The sequence below is a fragment of the Rattus rattus genome, chromosome 8, assembly GCF_011064425.1.
Source record: "Rattus rattus isolate New Zealand chromosome 8, Rrattus_CSIRO_v1, whole genome shotgun sequence".
NCBI lineage: Eukaryota > Metazoa > Chordata > Mammalia > Rodentia > Muridae > Rattus > Rattus rattus.
Genome location: NC_046161.1, coordinates 43,988,459 through 44,009,664, shown reverse-complemented (window position 1 = coordinate 44,009,664; position 21,206 = coordinate 43,988,459). Strand labels below are relative to the sequence as shown.

The window sequence follows — 21,206 nt, the reverse complement described above, 5'->3', positions numbered from 1 at the left end:
GGGGTTACAGTTAGCCACCACATTACACATGAAGCAACCAAGCCAGCCAGCGCCTGAGGGTCTCACACACCTAGGTGAGGTCTCTAGATGAGGAGCCAAGGTTCTTACCTCACTTGCTTCAAGAATGCAAGCAGGGTCCCTTGCCTGATCTTCTTGGCACCTCAGCCAGTCCAAGTGCAAACATTCAACTTGATTCCAAGCTCCCCTTTTTGGCTCGCTCACCTCCGAGCTAAGATCTCTCCTATTCCATATGTCATCACTGACCCCCAAACTGAAAATCACTCCTCCCTTTCCAGTTTTAGAAAGACAGACAGTCGGCAAGCTGTTGCCAGGAACGGGGACAGTCTCGGAACACTAGGAATAACCCATTACTAAGATTTCCTAGTAGTTGGAGATCATGAACCAGAGAGCAGCCTGCTTTCTCTGGGAAGCCCCAAATAAGGCTTTTTTTTCCCCAGGAAGTTTCTTCATTCCTGTCTCTCCTGGGAATAGCTCCCATGGAATTGGTTTATGGGTCCAGAACAGAGCACTGCAGGCTTTGCACACCTTGCAGCCCAGGGTCAGACCTTTATCTATTCAACTCTCTGAACTGAGTCTCAAGAAGTCAGAGATGAGCTGGCATCATAGGGGAAGTTGCTTAAGGGCCAGTGCAAAGATACTACTATACGGGAGGTCCCGCCGTTCGCTTACTGCAGGGAAGGATGCCAGGACTTGCCAGGTACCTCTGAATAGCTTACTTGGAGCTGGTGAAATAGGAGTAACCTACTTAGAGTAAGGTAGCATATCTATTTAAATGGCTATTATGAGTCTCAATGACATCCAATTCCAGCTTTGCCATTTGCCAGCATGTCGTCTCAAGAACAGATAACCACATCTTCCCAAACCTCCATTTCCCTATCTGCAAAATGGGAATAAAATGACTTGCACTGTCAGATTAGTCATAGTATATGCAGATACCCCCAAAATGTTCCAGATGCTTTGAAAGCTCTGCAAATGGTAGCCAGGATGCAGGACCCCACTAGAACACTAGCCCGCAGGAAGACAGTCTCCATGTGTGCTTGTCCAAATGGTTACTGCAACTGCGTTTAACAGACAGAGAAACAAGCTGCTGAGCTCCTGTAGAGCCCAGTGACTTTAAGCATCCTCTTTCACTTTGAAGCCTAACATTTGCTAAATGCAGTCACATATTATTAATATGTATTACATAGCATAAAGTTTGCTTTCCTGCGTGTTTGCTTTACCGTCTGGTTGTCTCTTTTGTAATGATGTTTGCCAAGGGAGACAGAGAAGGAAGAGTAAAGAGACATGCTCAGCTCAGCTTCTTTGTTAGTTAAAACAACACCATAGCAACATGTGCAAAGGTAACTTACAGAGCACAGCCCAGGCTCTAGAGTTAGATTACAGGGCACCAGAATCCCCTCTGAGCATTTTCCCACAACATTCACATCCCTGGAATGAGTACTCCCACAGTCCTAGAGGCATCTTTGTGGCTCATCAGAACTACTTTACATGGGGAAATCTCTTCTCCCAGCCACGGGCCTGGACCTGTGGTGGCCACTGGACTACCTCATATCTGACACATTGCTGTGTTCTGCCCCCCGTCCAGTAAATATTTGTTAAAGCTCTTTGCATGCCCAGAGTGTACCTGAAGCATACTTGGCTTTTGTAAAGGCCAGAGACTGTGAAGTGACAGGCTTTGCAACTAAAAAAACCCATCTGAAGATTTCTCAGAGGACTTGAGGCCTCTCCCACACAGTTTTGTTATGGAGGTGGTTGCCTAGCAATGGCCTTGGAAACTTCCTTCTGGTACAAACTCAATAGTAAACATGAGTGACATACCTAGAGGGAATGTTAGGTGAGAAGAATCCCTAGAATTTCTCATCTCCCCTTAGCCCTGGGCACTATTCGCTAAGCACAGCGGGATACTCCCTGTGGGCCCAAGAGTGTCCCAATCTTGAGCCTCACCTGTCCGGCCACAATGATGCGAGACCATACTGCAGAATAGAGAAAAAAAAACAGTTCACTTCAACACACGCTTTCTGGGCTCCCTGGTATGAAAAAGAAAATACTGTCTGTGGCTTAAACATGCTGGACTCTGACCTTGGCTGTAGCGTGACTTTGTGAAGTCACCTGACCTTTGCCCATGTACCTCTCCTCAGATGTAGGAAGAGCCCAAAGTGATGCCCCAGCAGCCTTGTAACAAGGGTGTAATGAGAAATGGCGAAGCCACCTCTCAGGGCAGAGCCTAGCCTGTGGAATGCACTCAACATGAGAATTTGCATTTTTCATAAAACTGGAATCTATGTGATGTTCACCTGTCAGAATGTGGAGAGCATTGTGAAATACAAGAACTTAAATACACGTTTTTAACTCCTCTAAGAAGTCCTTATGCCATGGGCCCAGCATTCCAGGGTATAGGGGAGATAGGACAAGTGGGGGACAGTGTTTCTGCCCGTCAGTCCTGAAGTTAGTGTGACAGTGAACCATGCCACACCAGCATTTGCTACTATTGACTTGGCAAACATACTAGGTGGTTCCACCAATATGGAAAATCCACATCAATTCCCATTTCTTACAACTCACCCCATGGCTCTCATGCCGCCGAGTCTGTGTCCCCTAGTCAGTCTCCCCAGTATTCTCCCTGACACTCCCTGGTGTCTTCTGTCCTTCCTGCCGATTGTCCTCAGAAGCTCGCCTCCGAGTGGAAACCAGAGATCAGGCTCCCATCCGGCAGTGACCACGTCATGCTCAAGTCCCTAGACTGGAACGCCGAGTACGAAGTATATGTGGTAGCCGAGAACCAGCAAGGAAAGTCCAAGGCAGCTCACTTCGTGTTCAGGACTTCAGCCCAGCCCACGGCCATCCCAGGTACAGCCATGTCTGTTTTCTGTCCGTTTCCGCTTTGAATTAATGCACACAAGCCGCGCCTCCTAATGAGCCTGAACAACCCTGACAACTTGCTTGCTTTCAGCCATCCTCATGACTGGTTGCTCGTGCCAAGCTTAGTGTGCCTTATCCCCATCTGTGCAGTGAGTGGGTTGACATGTGGCAGACCCCTAGGAGAGTTTTGCCAAGCATCCTGGGGAAAAGGTCCTGTCTGACTTGGCTCTGACAGATCAATGCTAACCGGCCTATGGGACTCCCTTGGATGGGAAACACCCCTACTCTCCTACCTTACCTTGGATGCTGGTTGAACAAGGATCCTTAATGAGACTTTCTTTGCCATCTGCATTCCTTACTAGGACAAAATGTAACTGGCTTTATGCTGTTTATATGCGACCCTTGCTTTAGCTGTTCAACCATGGTCTAAATCTCTTCTCTCTGGTGACCCCAAGAGAAGGAATAGATGGTGCCCAGTTAGCTACAAGCGTATCTGTGAAGGACCTCTCCACTGCACCAGAGACAAATTGAACCTCTTGGAATGGAGCAAGTGGAAAAGATAGATGCTGGGACACACCATCGATGAAAGGGCAGCCAGTCTGCTAGACCATGGTGGCGACATTGCTCCTAGGACATGCAGATACGTCTCTAGGATCCAGGACCAACTCAAGTGTGGGAATAAAGTGAGAGCCGTAATTTCCGGACACATGCCTTGTGCCAGTGGCCAGTCCCTTCCTTGGGCAAATACCTCAGAGAAGACCCTAATTCTTCAGCCATCACTTTGCCTTTGGGGCCAGCCAAATACCAACCACAGGCAGGAGAGGTGGTCATAGATCACATAGTGGCAGACTGTTGGAGAGGCTCCCCTATGCTCTACCATGGTCAGGTGTGGTAGGAAGACAGCCTGGGGCAGGCCCATCTTGCCCGCCCTGTCTGGAGAGCTTGCGTAGTTGCTGACCTCAATTATCAAGATTGCTCTTCCCCGGGAAAGTCAGTCCAGAAAGGGGATAGGCTGCCTGCCCTGTAGGGTTATATGTGCCAAAGTGGGTAGCCCCAGAAGGAAAGCTTGGTGTGTGGTTCTTTATGATTGTTTGTGTGTGAATTTGTGGGTGAATGTGTGGTGCCTCCAGCCAGTTGGCAGGTGAGTTTTAAGCTGTAGATTAGAAGTATCAGTTGGTTGATTTCACCATGGGGAGGGTTTTTTTTTTTTTTTTTTTTTTTTTTTTTTTTTTTTTTTTTTTGCTCAGTTTAGGGTCTTGTGTCTCTACATATCCTGGAAGGAAGTTCTTAGAAGTGGCTACAGAAAGTTGTCCTCATTGTGGCTCAGTAGGATGTCTAAATGGAGGTGGCCCTGCTTTTCCTCTGTCTCTTCTTTCCTGTGTTCTTTGGATAGTTTTCCACTGAAATCAAGAGTGTGACATACACATCTGTCCAGATTCATACTTGAACCTCTTAGGATTCAGGGAATAGTGAGGCTTAGATTAAACCCTTGGTAACAGGCCATCAGCTGGTTCTTCCCCAGATGAGATTGATGGACAGTGTGCTTGGGCACGCTGTGTTCTCAGGCTGGGCACTGCCAGCAACTTCACCTTCTAGGTTTCCTTCATGAAAGAGAAAAATGCTAGAGTGTTCAACCTGCACAGGCCTTGCAGAACATCATCCAGGCTTCCGTTAGAGCCAAATAGGGTTAAGAGGACTTGCCTTGTCCATGGTGACTCTGTGCCTGCTGTCCAAGTGCTAAAAGGACTTGACTCTGATTGGACCATCCTGGCCATTTTATTGGAATTGGAGAACAAAACCTCTTTGCATTACAAGATGTACATTTGTGATCGAATTCCATGGTTGGCAGGGTGGTAGAAGGTAAGATGGTCAGGACCCTCACACATGGATGATGGTGGGATTTGTACGGTAGAAAGACAGGTTTGCCTCGGCTCTCCAGATTGCCAGTGTTCTGACCATAGTGCAGCTCTCCACTGCCTATCGACCTCCACACGCAGAACCTAGACACCGAAGAACATTCTCCCAGCCTGCTCCTAAGAGGCTTCGTCTTAGCAAGAGGTAACCCTCTCCTGCTCTGACCCTGCTGTTCTACCACAGAGGCTCCTGTTCTCTCACTTTAATTTCATTTGCTCGCTGGCCCCGACCCCCAAATTAACCTGCTATGCTGCTTCTGGCCTTGCTGAGCTGCTGACCCGGCCTATGATGTTGATAGAGCGCTGAACTCTCTAACTTTTGTCAGCCTAACTTACTAAGTTGAATTAACCTTGGATTCTTGTTTTTTCTATATTTGACCTATTTTTCCTTTCTTTTTTTATCTATTTTTTTTCCTCTGTTTCTGTCTCTGCCTTCTCTTTCCTCCCCTCCCACAACTCCCCTCCCCGTGTGTCTGCCGTCACACTTGTCACCCCGGACGTCACTGGGACATCCCCACTGCCAAATTTATGTCTCAACAACCACCTTTCCTCTGGGACCCATTGCTTGGCACCTGCAGCCACCCTGGGAGGAAGCTCCACCTCCTACACCTTGGTCTCATTGCTTTTCTCTGCAATGACTCTTCTTTTGCTCTGTTAGGAACTTGAAAACACACACACACACACACACACACACACACACACACACACACACACACACACCACATTATATTTGATTAAAACCCCAGTTCCTATGAAAATGATCAGTTGTCCCTCTTTGAAAGAACCTGGCAGGACCACACTTGCCCAGCCACGGCCACTGAGCAAGTGTCCTGGGTGAACAAGAAAGGTCTCGGTGATTGGAAACAGATTTACCTCCTGAGATTTTTGTCATTAGGTGATACTTTTTTTGTCACTTCTTATGGAATCTGTCCCCTTTTTAATAGTAGTAAAGAATATATGTGAAGAAGAGAATTTTGAGAGATCTTTCTTCCAATACTATTTTTTAAAAAAACAACACTGTGCAAGGTTTATGGAGACGTTACTACCATCTGTTGCTTGTGTCTCTACTGTTGTTCATACCTAAAGTTCAACAGTAGAGAAATTCTAGACATCTAAAGCTTGGCTCAGATTATCGCGAAGGTCAACACGTGGGTCCCTCGTCTCTTAACACTGCGCCTACCACCTTTGGACAAGTAGTTAGCTTCGCCTGCATTTAAGTATTTAAGTACCCATGTTGAAAGAGCCCCCTGGGGTGACTCGCCTGAGCATTCTGCTGACCTGATAGGCAAATTAAATCCCCTGTTGCCCAGGCGGTGGGAAAAGTTAAAATCATCTGTTCTCTGGAGCTGATGAACATTCTGGAAAGGGCTGGTGTTAGTCTCAACATCTTCTGCTGCCTCTGTGAATGCCCGAAAGGAATGGGCTTTGCCATCTGATTCCCAGTAAACTTGATTATTCCACTCCACAGTAGGATGCTTCCAATGAGCACTAAACCTCCAGGTCCTGGTGGCAGGTCCAGCCGTGACCACCATCATCACCATAAGCACAGAATACTGGGCAGTTTGGAAGCATCCACTGTGAATCCAGTCACCCTCCCCACCATTTCCCTGCATGCTCCAAAGAGCACAAGGTAAGGGGTGGAGGAACATTCGAATCCCCTACAGTATTAATAAATCAGGCAGTGTGCCTGTCAGCACTTCCGGGGTGCCCCAGCTTGCCTACTGGCCTCCATGACACTTTTTAAATGTTTATGAAAAGCCAGGAACTCCTGTTGCTGTTGGGCAATCACCCAGAAGAGGAGGTGGGTATGTCACAACTGGATACAGGAGAGCCAAGGCTGAACCCCACCCAATAGTATCAGCGTGTGATGGACCTTCTAATGAATAAAAACTCCCTCCCCTCACATGGCGCCCGTCATTCTACCTATCTCATCTCTGAACATCTCCACGGAAGTTTAATTTATGTTCTCTTTGGTTCTTTACCCATTTTGTTTCTGTTGTTATTTTTTTTTTTGTATTGCTCAAAGACTAGCCTTTGCCTTTGGGAAGACAAATGACTCCGAATTGTGGTCTGCAGGCTGTTGCCACCTGCTGGTGTGGTGTGTTGCCACCTGCCAGTATCCCTAAGTGTTCAACATAGAAGCTTTCACACTGGTCAGCAGCTAAAATTGACAGTGCCCCTCTCTCCAATATGAACCTCTGCTCTGGGCCCGTGGCCTCTTCCCACCAGCTCAGTGAAACAAGGTGGCCCTGGGGCAGTACAGCAGAGGAAAAAAAAAAATGGGCTTCAAGGCCTGATGTGAGAGTCACAGGTCACTTAAGGAAAGTGTCAGGGAGGGCAAGAGAGGTCCCACCATTGTCCTCTTCAGATGACCCTGGACAGATGTCACACGAATTCACTCTAGGAGAACTCAGCTCAGAGAAGTCTGCCTCAGCCTCATCTCTGACCCACTCACAGGAGATGGATAGTGTCAATATTCCTAGAGGGACCTTTGGAGATCAACCTAAACTTCCAGAGCCATATCATGGTTCTATGCTCTCAGCAGACACAGGACCCAGCTGGTTTATTCCAGCTGACTTGTGGCTTGTAACCGTGTGCCCTACCAGACACAGCTTTATTGTGCGCTAGCCCCTGTCAGACACCGTGTCCCTCCATATGAAGGCTGTGACTCCTGGCCCAGCCAGGAGTCTTTAAGAGAGCAGCTCCCAGGAATCTCCAAGGGAGTAAGCTTGCCCCCCCCACCTCTGCACTGTGTATTAGTACAGACCGTACACCGTGTATCTTCATGAGGGTTCTCTGCTCATATTTTTTTGGAATATTTATACAGCAGGTTCAGATCACATTTTTCTACTAATAAGAATGCTAACATCATTGTGTAGATAATCAGCAAGACTTTATGAAGTTTACACCTTTGCATTATTAAAGGATATAACAGTTCGTGTAAACCCAGCAGCGTGTTTTGATTTTCTTTGACTTTTGTGTCCAACACAGTGATAAAAAAACAAAAACAAAAACAAAAAAACTCCTCTCCCTCTGCCTCATATGTACTTGGTAACTGATTACTTGGTGAGGAGAGTTCTAGTCGAAGATATTTTCTTGTGAAAATCATTGTACCTTCCTAAGTGATCCTGTGGGTGTCAGGTTCTCTGTTTCCCGGGAATCCTCAGGAGACAATGGGAAAGGAATGAGCCTTTGCAAAAGTGGGGAGGGAGTGATTCTGAAGATTAGATCAGGGGTAGCATTTTCCACCAGCTGCAGAACTCTCTAGCAAGGTCTTCCAGGTATGCAGTGATCTTTTCTCCCCCTAACAGTACACATGAACAAGCTTACAAGCACACACACACACACACACACACACACACACACACACACATCTTATGATAGATATGAACTAATGTGAGCTTCTGCATTCTATGCATAGCCAGCAGACGTACAAGAGGTTTGTGAGGAGACTAGCTTGCAAGTTCAACCATTCTGGTGGTCTGACAGTCATACTGGGGCCACAACTTCTGTACAATAACTCAGACCCAGCTGGGCACCTGGAAAATGTGAGATCCATTTAAAGGCACAAGATAAAAAAATACACACACACACACACACACACACACACACACACACACACACACACACAAACCAATTCCTGCTTTGAATGCAGGCTTTCAAGCCAGTAACTACTGACAGTTGACAGCCCCAGCCAGGCACTGCTCATGGCAGCTCTTACCCAGGGAGATGTGTAAAAGCTGCCCCCAAGAAGTCTCCTTTAGGTGCTAGGTACCTATGTGCTGGGCTTGTCGGGGAGGGCACAATGGAAGTCACAGCAAAGACAGACATCTGACAAGGTTTTCTTTGCTTTTCCTTTTCCAGTCTGTTCAATAGGATGCAAGATCTAGACCTTGTCCCACTAGTTCCCTAGACTAAACTACTCTGTAATACCCGCAAAGATGTGCTCTCTCCTGACTCCGTGCCCTTGACTTTGTACATAGCCTCCTCTTGTTCCCATATCTCTGTCAGGAGCACCACCATTCCCTCCAGCTTTGGGAGTACTCACTTCCTGTAGAAGAATCGGTCCTTGGAAATGGTGGGCTGGTAGCCCCTTTCAGGAAAGAGTCTTTGCATATTCTCTCTCTCTCTCTCTCTCTCTCTCTCTCTCTCTCTCTCCATCTCTATCTGATCAAATTTGATATGTCTGAGACATGGAGCGGCTCATGGCCCCTTTGGCGATAAACCCTAGAATCAGGGTTTGAGGACTAGGATTATGGACAGGGAAGGCTTAGGAATGGTGGCCCTCATGTGACCTGGACACTTGTTCAAATCCTAGTTCCTGCTCTCACCCCCAGTGGTTCTGGCTCTAGAATGAAGAGCCCCAGATTCTAAGAATTTAAGAAGCCCCCCCCTCAGGTACCCCACCATAGGCAGAGAATCACTGCTAAGTGTTAAAGGGCATTGGATTTTCACGAAAATCAAAATTGCAAAAATCAATAGGTAAAGATAGAGGCTACCAGCATTTCCAGTCTTCCAGGAAAAAAAAAAAAAAAAAAAAAACCTCCCAATACACACAGTGAAGACTGGCATCTTGGAAACAGTATCGTGTGTGGACCACTATACAATTTTAGTTTGAAATGAGGTATGTATGGTTGAAAAAGATTTGCAGGTCATCCTCCATCCAAGGCCCTTCTAGATACAGGTATCTCATCCAAGACCATCCTCAGAGATACAACATCTCTGTCAAGAGAGTGTCTGGACTCTGCTTAATGGTTTCCAGAAACAGAGGAATCAGAGCTTCCAAGGCAGCTCGCTCTGTTTGACTCCCTATGCTTGCCACTCCTTCACTGTAGTCTGCTCCTCCCCCTGTAGTAGTATCTAAAGATGCCGTACAGAATACAGGTCCTTTCCCCCCATAGCACACAATTGAATGTTTAGAATGATTTTTCTCATTCCCAAGCTGAAGACTCATTCACTCACCCAGTAAATATTCTGTGAACATTTGCCCAAAGTCAGAGTCACACTAGCTGCTGGGGAGACAGAGAAGTGAGTGGGTACCTGCCTGAATGTTCTAGGGAAGCCATGCAGTAGTAGCATGCATGCATATAAATGCTCAGGGAGATAACAAGGCAGATGGGAGCAAGAAGAGAATGAAGCAGAGTACCTTGTTAGATAAAGAAATAGATGTCCAAGAAGATACCATGAAGCCCGAGGCCCTGTTAGACAGCATAGCTAAACTGCCAGCCAGCCCTGGGGAGGTGACAGGCTGTCATGCTCATCGGGCAGCGTGCAGTCCAACCTGGGCTAGAATACACTATAGAAAGTCAGACCCTAGTTTACAAGGGTGGGGGATCCACACAAAAGCCATGACACAAGTGAGACCAGACAGGCCGAGAAAGGCTTTAAATTTTGCATCAAACCAAAGGGAAACCACTGATCTACGTTTTTGCTTCTGTGGCATTATGTTCTTCAGCCTTGGATACATTCATTCAAATATGCTTAGGCCCAGTGGAGAAACCTCCAGCCGGTTCTGCTGGGCCCAGAGCAGACGCTGTCCAGCTGCTGTACACTCCCCCTCAGAATAGCTTTTCCACAGTTTAATTTTCCTCTTTGAAGAGATGAGCAGCCATGAAGCTAGAGATGTGGCTCAGGAGTTAAGGGATGAGCAGTCATGTAGAACGGTATTTATGTATGGAGCTCAAGATAAAAACCATTGCTGTTGAGATGGACGTGGTAGGCTGTGTCTGTAATCAGGACAATCAAGAGGTCGAGACAGCAAGGGTCTCATAAATGTGGGGCTAGCTGGAGCTTCACATCGAGCCCCAGACAATCCGGGATAGAGAGAAACAAGACTTGCTCTCAAAAAAAAATTTTAAGAATGCCACTAAGTACAAAAATTCATAGGTACTCCCCCCACCCAAGAAAAACAAATTTCATACTTTAGCTCTTTCCTCATGAAGTAGGCACTGGACACCTATTAGGTGTCAGAGGCTGAGGCTAAGACTTCCCTATTCAAGGAAACCCTTGGGATCCTAAAGATTAAGGGGTCAAGGTGTCTCCTCCCTTTCCTGTACAAGAGTGAGGTTTTGGAGAAGTTCTCACATGTGCACTGGAAGAATGAGTCCCTCTAACTGAGGGCTGAAGTCAGGAGCAGCTTTCCTGATGCCAAACCCGACACGCCTGGTAGCTAGTGTATCTTTTATTCATCTTGGGCCATCTCAGAGACAGCAGCTGGAGAGCCTAGTGAAGGATTAGAAAGGACCAGCCCAAAGTCCTGAGGAAGAAAGAACGGGAAACAAGCTGAGGTCCTAAAGAGTAAAACCATCTGTGAACCTGGAGTCTCCTCCAGCTCAGGCCCCAGGGCCCCGAGAGGAGTCGGTGTGAGCGTCCCTCTCTTGCATTCTGGGCCAGAATTGAAGCTTGAAACTAGGAACAGTGGAAACCCCTAAGAAACACTACAGTACCTTGGTGAGGCAGCCTAGTACAGCAGAGCACAGGCTACAGGAGGGACGGAGAGTGTGGTGGTGCACATCAACGCAGCTCTCAGAAAGGAAAGGCAAAAGGACCAGAGTCCCTAGCCAGTGAGATCCAGTCCCAAATCTCCAACAGTATTCAAAGAAAAACAGTCACCCACAGGCAGGACCATCCCTACCCTTGCCTGGAGGGATGGCCTAAGATTGGTAAGCTGCCGGTCTAGTCTTAGAAGACATTTGTCAAAGTATAGTATACTGACTACGAAGACAGTTGGGGCCAATCCCTTAGTAGTGTCAGCTGTAGGTCTTGCAGTCAGTCTGAGGATCTGAGTGTCCTTAATCCCTTGGGAGCACACGAAACATCAAGCAGGGTCTACTGGTAGAATGGAATGGGACAAATGAATGAGAAGTGCCCTGTGTCAGTTTGAGACTATTGTCCCCACAATGGTTTACATTTTGCTTCCCACAATACCACTTCCCACTGATGGGAGTCAGCTAGAGTCAGTGGGTCCCTCCCAGAAAATTCGTGTCGGTGAAGCCACACAGGGAGCTCACACAGGGTCCTTCTGTGGGAGAATCTATAGGCCAAGACCTCAGAGGGCTGCTAATGGTCACCAGGGGAACTAGACAGTGAAGCCCCAGCCAGAGTTAGGAGGCCGGGTGCTGTCGGGATGTGAGACTGTGAGTCCATGGACATTTGTCCTGTGCGTGGGTGTGACTGTCTGTGAGAATGTGCAGATCTGGGTAAGTCTACAGGTTTTCGGAAGTCGGCTCCCAGAATGCCTGGCACCTACACGGTGAGTATTCCCAGACCCTTCGTCTTACCCGTGGGGCCTTGGGGAGGCTGATGTGTCTCCACAGTTGCATAGGTCACATTCAACCTCCTGAGCACAAGAAATGATAAACTGAGCCCTGGTTCCCTCATGGGTGAAGTCTTTTGGATTAACTTTTCAAGAAAAGAGAGGAAGTTAAATCATACATGGGCATCCCATTAGGCCTGCCATCTTCACAAGACCCAAGACAGTCCTCGGAACCCCATGTGGGACCCTGCCTGTCACTGAGCCTAGAGCCATAACATAGCCTGAAGCCAGCAGGCACCACCTGATGAACTAGAAAAACAAATATTGCATTGGTCCAGAGATTGGTCCAGGGCCCTCTTGGATTCGCCTTCACTCAGTGTCCTCAAATACTACCCTACTGGGCTTCCAGGATTCATGAAGACCAGTTGAGCACATGCCTTACAGAGGAGGTTCAGAGTCATCTTAATTTGTGGGAGTCCTCAAACCCTGTGTCCTGCATGAGATCAGGCAACCACGCCCCATCTGAAAAAGTACAGAGAAGCTACTGTCCCTGCACCAGATATAAGAAGGCCCCGAGGAAGGTGCCACTGGTCACAGATGCCTTGGCTTCATGCTTAGGGCCCTACTCCACCCCAAGGATGGCTGTTCTTAGGCTCAGAGAGCTCAGGGTCCTACTCCACCCCAGAGACAGTTGTTCATAGGGTCAGGGGCTCATAGGCAAACCTGTTAACCACCGACCATTTCTCTCCCACTTAAGCCAATGGCAGCCCCACCGCAGGCCTGAGCACAGGCGCCATTGTGGGCATCCTCATTGTCATTTTCGTCCTACTCCTGGTGGTCATGGACATCACCTGCTACTTCCTGAACAAGTGTGGCCTGCTCATGTGCATCGCTGTTAACCTGTGCGGCAAAGCGGGGCCCGGAGCCAAGGGCAAAGACATGGAGGAGGGCAAGGCTGCTTTCTCGTGAGTACAAATCCATCCTGTCAGAGGGGTGTGGGCTCTGCCCCAGCCCAGGGCCTAGCTCTGTGCTATCTGAGAATGCTGTGGTGACCTCCCCTACTCAACGCATGGGTTTAAGGCCAGGTGGGGTGACAAGTTTGAAAAGCGGTGTCTCTGACTTACCCTAGGTTCTAAAATCTCATAAAGATTTGAAAATTCCTGAGGAGGTCAAGAGGTGGAACTTGTCAGGTTTAAACCTGGAGAGGAGCTGTGATGGCGGGAACCAGCATTGGGGGAATATACTTAATCTCTCTCTCTCTCTGTCAGTCATTTACCATTCAAATACTTGGCTCCCCTCTACTGAAAGCAAGACCCTGTATTCTGGCTCTAGGGTACCAAAGGGAGGAAAATGAGTACAAATTCCTCTCCCTTTAGAGGGACGATGTACATGTTCTTCCCACTGGCAGCGTCTGCTGGCTAGTTAGATGTTGAAGTCCGTGGGTAAAGGAGGCTGTCGTAGCAAGCTGAGAAAGGATGGGGGGAGAAGACAAGTTGTTTTACACCCCTACATGCAGTAACTCTTTATATATAGATACACGTCTGCACCCAGGTCTGTGTATGCACAGTTACAAATACATTTGCATGCATGCATACACACGCGTGCACATGGGTTTGCAGTTGAGCATTTATCTGCACTGTGCTTTTAAAAACTTTATAGGAATCATCTCACTTAGTTCTCATAACTAGGCAAGGTATATGTTTCCTCGTCCTAAAGTACCGATGGGAGAACTGAGGGAGGGGTGAGGGAAGGCCGATTGCCTTATGCATAGGGACTGGACTGCTGCAGAGACACAGGCCAGACCCCAATACCCCTCGTTTCAGCTCCTTCCTAAGAGGACTTCCCTTCTGAAGCCATGTTGGGATCTAACCAGGGGAACTCTCTCCACAGGAAAGATGAGTCTAAAGAACCCATTGTAGAGGTCCGAACGGAGGAGGAACGGACTCCAAACCATGACGGAGGGAAGCACACAGAGCCCAACGAGACCACACCACTGACAGAGCCCGAGTACGTGGACTAGGAACGACGGCTGCCTCAGTAGAACCCCAAATCCACTTTATCACCCTACCCCAACCTTCCCTGCTTCTCACCCTCGGCTCCAGGCCAAACAAGGAAGTCAGAGCTCTGGGGCCCTGGGTCAGAAGACCTTCTGGCTAGACAATGTCTGAACCCACTCTCCAGAGAGAGAAGACATTCTTGCTTCTCCTTGGATCATAGTGGGTGCCTTGCCAGACTTGTTGCCTAAGCGAGCTCCCTGGAGTATTCCAAAATTCCACACAAATTCTAAGAATGGCTTAACCTCATTGAGAGAGAGCCCATTTCATTTAGGATTTCTTTAAAATCTTCAGGACCTGGTGTGGTTCCTTGGTCGTCTCGCACTCAGAAACCTTGGAGATCTTCAGGGGTTCTGACCAGCCATGTTTGTTCTGCCCAAAGGCTACCAAGGATCTGATGGCCTTGAAGGAAATACAACTCACAGAAACACAAACCTATGGCTGGAAGAGCCCTTGACACATAGGAGCCTTTTGGAGCACCGGTCCTCCTCAATCTGGCGTTCCCCATCCCTGCCTAGGAAGAAGTGTAAGGTAGCTGGACCCCGTTCCAAGGGGGCTCCAGAAGCCTAGAGAGGTGGATGATGGACGTCAGCCGCCTCAACCTAGAGTGGAGATCCAGAGCAGCATGAGAGAACACTAGACAGACCAGTAGGGGACTGGAGTCCTGTGCAGAGAGCTGAGGGGCGTCAGCATGGAGGAAGGCTAGCAGGTCCCTTTGAGGCTGCCACGTTCTTTGTTGTCTCCTGTGTCCTCTTCTGCCCGCCTGGGGCGTGTATTTCCTCTTCGTCCTTGTTTCTCCGTGGGCCCGTGTTCCAGCCCGTGTATGGTTGCATGCTCTCCCACCGCTCCTCTCCTCAGCTTCTTTCTGGCTTCTCTGTCATGTTTCAGCTTCATTGTCTATTCTCTTTCTACTTCCTGTCCTCCCCACAGGCTGCCTGCCGACACCACAGCCACTGTCGAGGACATGCTGCCTTCTGTCACCACCGTCACCACTAACTCTGACACTATCACCGAAACCTTTGCCACTGCTCAGAACAGCCCTACCAGTGAGACCACCACACTGACCTCCAGTATTGCCCCACCGGCCACAACCGTGCCAGAGTCAAATTCTGTGCCCGCTGGTCAGGCCACCCCTTCCAAGGGTGTCACTGCTTCATCCTCCTCGCCCCCAGCCTCAGCCCCAAAAGTTGCCCCTCTTGTTGACCTGAGTGATACCCCAACCTCAGCTCCCTCTGCTAGCAATCTGTCCTCCACTGTCCTGGCTAACCAAGGAGCTGTACTCAGTCCTAGCACGCCTGCCAGTGCGGGAGAGACCGCCAAGGTCCCTGCAACCAGTAAGCCCTCCCCCACTCCCACCCCCCACTCCAGCCGGGGCAGCCAGCCCCTTAGCAGCAGTAGCCGCCCCTGCCACAGAAGCCCCCCAGGCCAAGCAGGAAGCCCCCAGCACCAAAGGTCTGGACCCAGAGCCCACCCAGCCTGGCACCGTGAAGAACCCACCTGAGGCAGCCACAGCCCCTGCTAGCCCGAAGAGCAAGGCTCCCTCCGTCAGCACCACAAACCCTTCCCAGGGCGAGGACTTAAAAATGGACGAAGGGAACTTCAAGACCCCAGATATTGACCTTGCAAAGGATGTTTTTGCAGCCCTGGGCTCTCCTGCTCCCGCCACTGGGGCCAGTGGACAAGCCTCTGAGCTTGCTCCTTCCACTGCAGACAGCGCTGTGCCTCCCGCACCAGCAAAGACCGAGTACGGCCTCTCTTTGTCCACTGTCATTGGGTTGTGTCCTGGAGTGATGTGTGTCTGTGCTGTGTTATGTCCTCTGTGTTTGATGTGCCCTCAGCCTCTTTGCAGGGCTTCTGTGAGACAACTGTCAGCCAGGGGCCTGGGATGAGGCAGGAACAGGGGCAGGTGATGGGGAACGGGCAAAGCAGCTGCCAGCTTGACAACTAGGTCATGTTCGTTAGGTTCCACCCTCATCATCCTGGCCTTACTTGTTTTCCCCCAGGGATGCCTTTGCAGTTGGGCCACTGATGAGTGGAGTTTGAGAAGGCACTTCAGAGGCCACGGTGCCTTTATATGCCATGCTGGGCCCATAGTTGTGTGTGTTATCTGGGCCCAGGCCAAGGCCTCCCAAGAATGGCACTGTGGTATTCAAAAAGAAATGAGCTACCACTGATGAGGTGCTTGCTCCAGGAGGATGCAGCCACAGAGAGCTCTGTCCCACACTGGCTGTGAGGCTCACTCTTCCCCTACCCAAGCCTCTCAGACACTCATGCCTGTCTCCGTGCTGGAGTTCTCAACCTTCAGGTTTCTGTAGTGTGGTGCTGAGTGCACTGGAGCACTTGCTCTAGCTTGTCCTTATGCTCGACCCTGTCACGTGAAACCTGTGGAGACACAGGCACGCCTTTCTATACAGGTCAGTGTGACTGTCCCTTCCCGTCTCTTGGAGCAAGCAGGCCCATGCTAGCCTCTTGCCGCCGTGGTAACAGCAGTCTCTCACCCTACTCAAGCCACCACAGAGTCACCGCCCTGAAACAGTATGGGATGCAGTGTTGGGGGCAGGCAAAAGAGAAGTGGTTTATGGTAGAGATCCTTGGAACCGGTACCAGAGGCAGAGCCTGGGGCACCCGACTTTTAGCAGGCTGAGCCACTGTGCTTCCACTTGTCATGGTAGGACATGGGCTGGGGAAAGTTAAGGCTGGAGGAGGAAACGAATGTTCTTGACTTTAAAGTCACTGGACCCAGGATATCTGGGGACATGCCCCAGGCATGAGTCATTTGGAGAACTCTCAGGTGATTTCAATTTGTGTGCAAGATGTTGGAGCAGCAACTGAAGCCTCCCCCACCCGGAGTGGCTTGGGGAGAGGGAGTGGGGAGGAGGGCAGTGTTTGCCGAGCTCTACAAAGTCTTAGCAACACTGTTTCTGTTTCTCTGCAGGAAGGGTCCTGTAGAAACAAAGTCCGAGCCCCAGGAGTCAGAAGCAAAGCCAGCGCCAACTGAAGTCAAGACCGTCCCCAATGAAGCCACACAAACGAAAGAGAATGAGAGTAAAGCATGATGGGTACCAGCAAAAAGCAAAGATCAAAATAACAAATTGACACAGCGGCTTCACCAGAGCATCCCCAAATAACCCCCCCCTCTCTTTCTCACACACACACACACACACACACACACACACACACACACACACACACACACTCACTCCTCTAGTGTCTTTTGCCTTTTAAAAAAACAACAAAAACCAGATAAACATGGGATTGCCTTTTTGTAGGTTTCTAGAAAGGGCTCCTTTGTTGCACACTCACTTGTTAAGAAAAAAAAGAGACAAAAAGGTTAAACCCACAGCCAAACTAGGACACTCCGTTCCCTGAAACCATTTAAAAATCAAACAAAAGGGCCCCAAATTAAGAATCTAGGAAGCTCAGACTGAAGAGAGAAAAAAAAAGAAAAAAAGAAAAAGAAAAAAATCTAGGCTCGCTCGGGAAGGTTGCAATTGGTGTTACTGGATTGGCACAGATCAGTTTCAGAAAAATGCTTCCAAGATCTTAGACTAACCGAGTGAACCAAGTCCACAGTTTATTTTTATACTTTCAGTCAAGTTGGGACTCTGTAGACCTCACAAATAAGTTATACTTTCCGTTCACTTTGTATTTGTTCCGTATGCAAAGTGTGGCACTCTAGCTAGCTGCGTTCAGTTCCCATGTAGACTCCTGTTTCTTAGGAAGAATGCCAAAATCGCAGCTTATTCGATTTCTCTCTCGCTTTTGGTTTCTCCTCCACTGTTTCTTTCCTTTTCTTCCTCTTTTCCAAGTTTGCTTTCCAGTGTTTACAAGTTGACAGACGTTTGACCTTGGTTGTGTTTAATGTCCGTGTAAAATAGCTGCCCCCCCAACCCTTGTTTTTTTCTTTAAGCAACAGGTACCCCATAGAGGCAGGTAGAACCCTCCCAGGTTGTTTTCAGTGTGGGTGAAGGTTACAAAGGATGATTGTTTACAGTGGCTCTATCCCCCCCCCTACCCCCCCGTCCCCACCATCCCCCACCCGACCCCTGCTGATTCTGATTCAATGCAGTTTTTACCTGTGTCAAACTGGGGTGAAAGCCTCTCCTTCTGAACTGATTTTGCCTTCCCCTCCCCCCCTCCTGTTTATTTCTGTTGCTGTTTCTTGGGGGGTGGGGAATGGGGGATGTTAGACCACTTTCAGATTAGCTGCCACCTGCCTGTGTCTGTGACACTGGACCTGCCTCCCAGGTGTCTGCACACCCTTCCTCTGAAGGACTCCTTTGGCTTTGTTGAATGAAGCAGAGAAGATTGTATAGTTGGGGCTGGTCTTGGTGAACACACTTTTCTTTTTTTTTTTCTTTTTTCTTTTCTTTTTCTACCCCAGGCACCCCCTTTTTGTAGAAAGCCAAATAAAAATATATACATACCATTTCCTTTAGAGCCCAGAATCTAGATTTGAGCGGAAGAGCGCGTGTGCTTCAGGGAAGTAGTGTCTCCTTTTGGAAATCTATTGAAGTAAAGTGACATCGGCCTTCTGTTCAGTTAGGCAACATTTGTAAAAAACAAAAACAAAACAAAATAAATATCGTCTGGAGTTAAAATACAGCTCTCCTGGATCGGAAACCAAGTGGGGGGGAAAATACAGAAACTTTCAGGGGGATGGGAGGGGGGGAGAAGGGAAAAGCCAGCTCTTTGTATAGAAGTTTTGCTTTTGTTTTTCATTCTGCTTTAGAACCGCAAGCTTGTGCACTGTGGATGCGTGAATATTTTAGTGTGAAACGTGTTTTTGTCATAGTATTGAAATAAAACTTCAACATAGTTTGGTTGTGGAAGGTATAGCAGATAGTTCAGAAAAAAAATAAAAAAAAAAAAACAAACAACTATTCAGGAAACAAAACAAACAAATCCCAAAAGGAAACCGGAATCAAAGCCTTTCAATAGGCAATAAAACACAGTGATGCTGATGAAGAGGCCACCAAGCCAACTGATGTCCCCCAAGACAGAGTGTTCCTTTCCCAAATACGAAGTGACAAGAGGTTTGGATGGCCAGACGTCCCCGTGTTCACTCTGTGGGCCACACACCCCAGTGTTCTGACACTTCTGCAGTGTGACCAGTGGTGATACTAGATTATAATTTCAAACTGTGAAAAATAATGGTCTTGTCATTTGCTCAGTGTGGGGTTATTTTGCATTTTCTCAGCTCCCGGGGATGGAAATGGAGGATCCCAGAACACTCAGCCGGGCACCTTTCATTCCAGGGCCCACACAGATCCACAGTCCACATGCACTGGTCTTCAGGAAGAGCTGACAGGTAGACAACTCTGAGGGCACATAGCAGAATGGGAGCGGTGGCTAGCACCACCTTGTGGTGTGGGCAGACTCCCCAGGCCACAGCCTGTCCTGGGAAATCTCTTTCCCATATTATGAAGTCGGTGGCTTGACCCACTAGGCCAAGGGCACACTGTACCTCCTGGAAATGGTGTATTTCACTTTGTGGTTGGACAAATTGAGCTCAACACTGACGATAGGAAAAGACAGAGGTATGGCCAACCCCAAAATTACGTGGCCCAGAGTAGCTGACTTCCAGAACACTGGCCCTACCATTTGCTGGAATCCAAGACTGCCCACACTTTGATATGCCTCTCTCCTTGTTCATATGTTTGTCTCGGGCATGCACGGGTTTTCTTTTCTTCCTTTTTCTTCTTCTTTTTTTCATAGCAGTATTCTCTCTAAAAATCAAAGAGGGAGACAGTGTATTTCTCACCTGTTCTTTTATGTGAAGAAATAAGCACTTAGTTTTCTGTTGGGTTTTTGTTGTTGTTTTTTGTTTTCTGTTTTTGTTTTGTTTGTTTGTTTGTTTTGGTTTTTGGAACGAGGGACGGACTCCACCAATGTTAGTGTCGGTGTGTCCTGTCTATGTGGCATACATTTTATCACATAAAGACCAGCATGGCCAAGTTCTGTGGGAAGGCTACCCAGGTGCCATGAGTGGGGTCTCCCACTACTGAAGGGCCAAGGTGTATCCAACAGGATTCTATGTTCTCATTTTCTATGGAACCTCCCACATCCCAGGGTCTCACCCTCAGCTGTCCGTCTGGATGGTGGTGATCTCACCTCCATTAACATTCTTACCCAGCATTCTGTACTTCGGGGGCCTTCTCTCTTGTTATAAAACTTTTTACTGAGTGAAACATCAACACCACCTTTGTTTCCATTCCCACTGCTGTAAATACTGAGTACTAACTGAGAATTTTGACTTTGCATTCTGTCAGAATACTTGTGTTCAATAAAAATTGAAAGAAAAAAAAGCAATTATGGTCCAACTGGGAATTCTTTCTGTTCAGTGAGAGTAGCGTGCAAATAAATATAGGTATGCCCGTGTTCTAGTTTTTGGGTTTTCTTTGGTTGGTTAGTTGGCTTTAGGATAGAGTTTGTGGTTGCCTTTGTTTTAGCACATGGTAAGCAACATTAGTGTGTCTTGACACACGTAATAGTTCAGATCTGTAATCGTCATATTCAGTAGACTGAGGCAGGAGAATTGCCATGAGTTTGAACTTGAATCTGCACCTGGGTACAATGTAAGATCATGTTTCAAAATCAACAGCAACAAAAGTGTGTGTGTGTGTGTGTGTGTGTGTGTGTGTGTGTGTGTGCGTGCATGTGTATGTGTATGTATGGATAGATGGATGTGTGTAAAACTATCTTGAGTTCATGTTGTACACATTGGTAGAGGAGCTCCTGTTCAAAGGGCCCAAACCTGAGATTCAGAAAAGATTTCATTTAGATCCTGATTCTGTCGCTTCCTAGCGAACCTTGGGAGAATTATTTAATCTCCCCAAGACTCAATTTTCTCTTTTACTGGGTAAGAAGTCCCCAGGGCATAGATGTTGATACTGGCTGATGAACAACCCAGTGTGTGTGTGCCTGACATATTTTTTTCTTGGCTCATAACGGGAACTCAGAAAATAAGAGTTAGCGTTGTTCGCATCACCAGGGGGCAGCACTATCAAGCAAGTTATCCTCACAACCAACACCTGAGCATCACAGTCACCGCCTTGAGGTGGTGCATGTGGCATTTTCCAGAACAGTGGATACCTCCTCCCT

At 48.1% G+C, this 21,206-nt stretch overlaps 1 protein-coding gene across 1 annotated transcript in view; it reads left to right on the top strand.

Annotated features, from left to right (window-relative positions):
- Nucleotides 1-20,483, top strand: part of Ncam1 (neural cell adhesion molecule 1) — a 294,705-nt gene extending 274,222 nt beyond the window's left edge. Inside the window, 6 exon segments of the mRNA XM_032910851.1 lie at nt 2,691-2,868; nt 12,806-13,013; nt 13,939-14,055; nt 15,033-15,459; nt 15,461-15,846; nt 17,038-20,483. Coding sequence (XP_032766742.1) covers nt 2,691-2,868; nt 12,806-13,013; nt 13,939-14,055; nt 15,033-15,459; nt 15,461-15,846; nt 17,038-17,158 — 1,437 coding nt within the window. The 3' untranslated portion in view covers nt 17,159-20,483.
- Nucleotides 20,484-21,206: the final 723 nt, after the last annotated feature.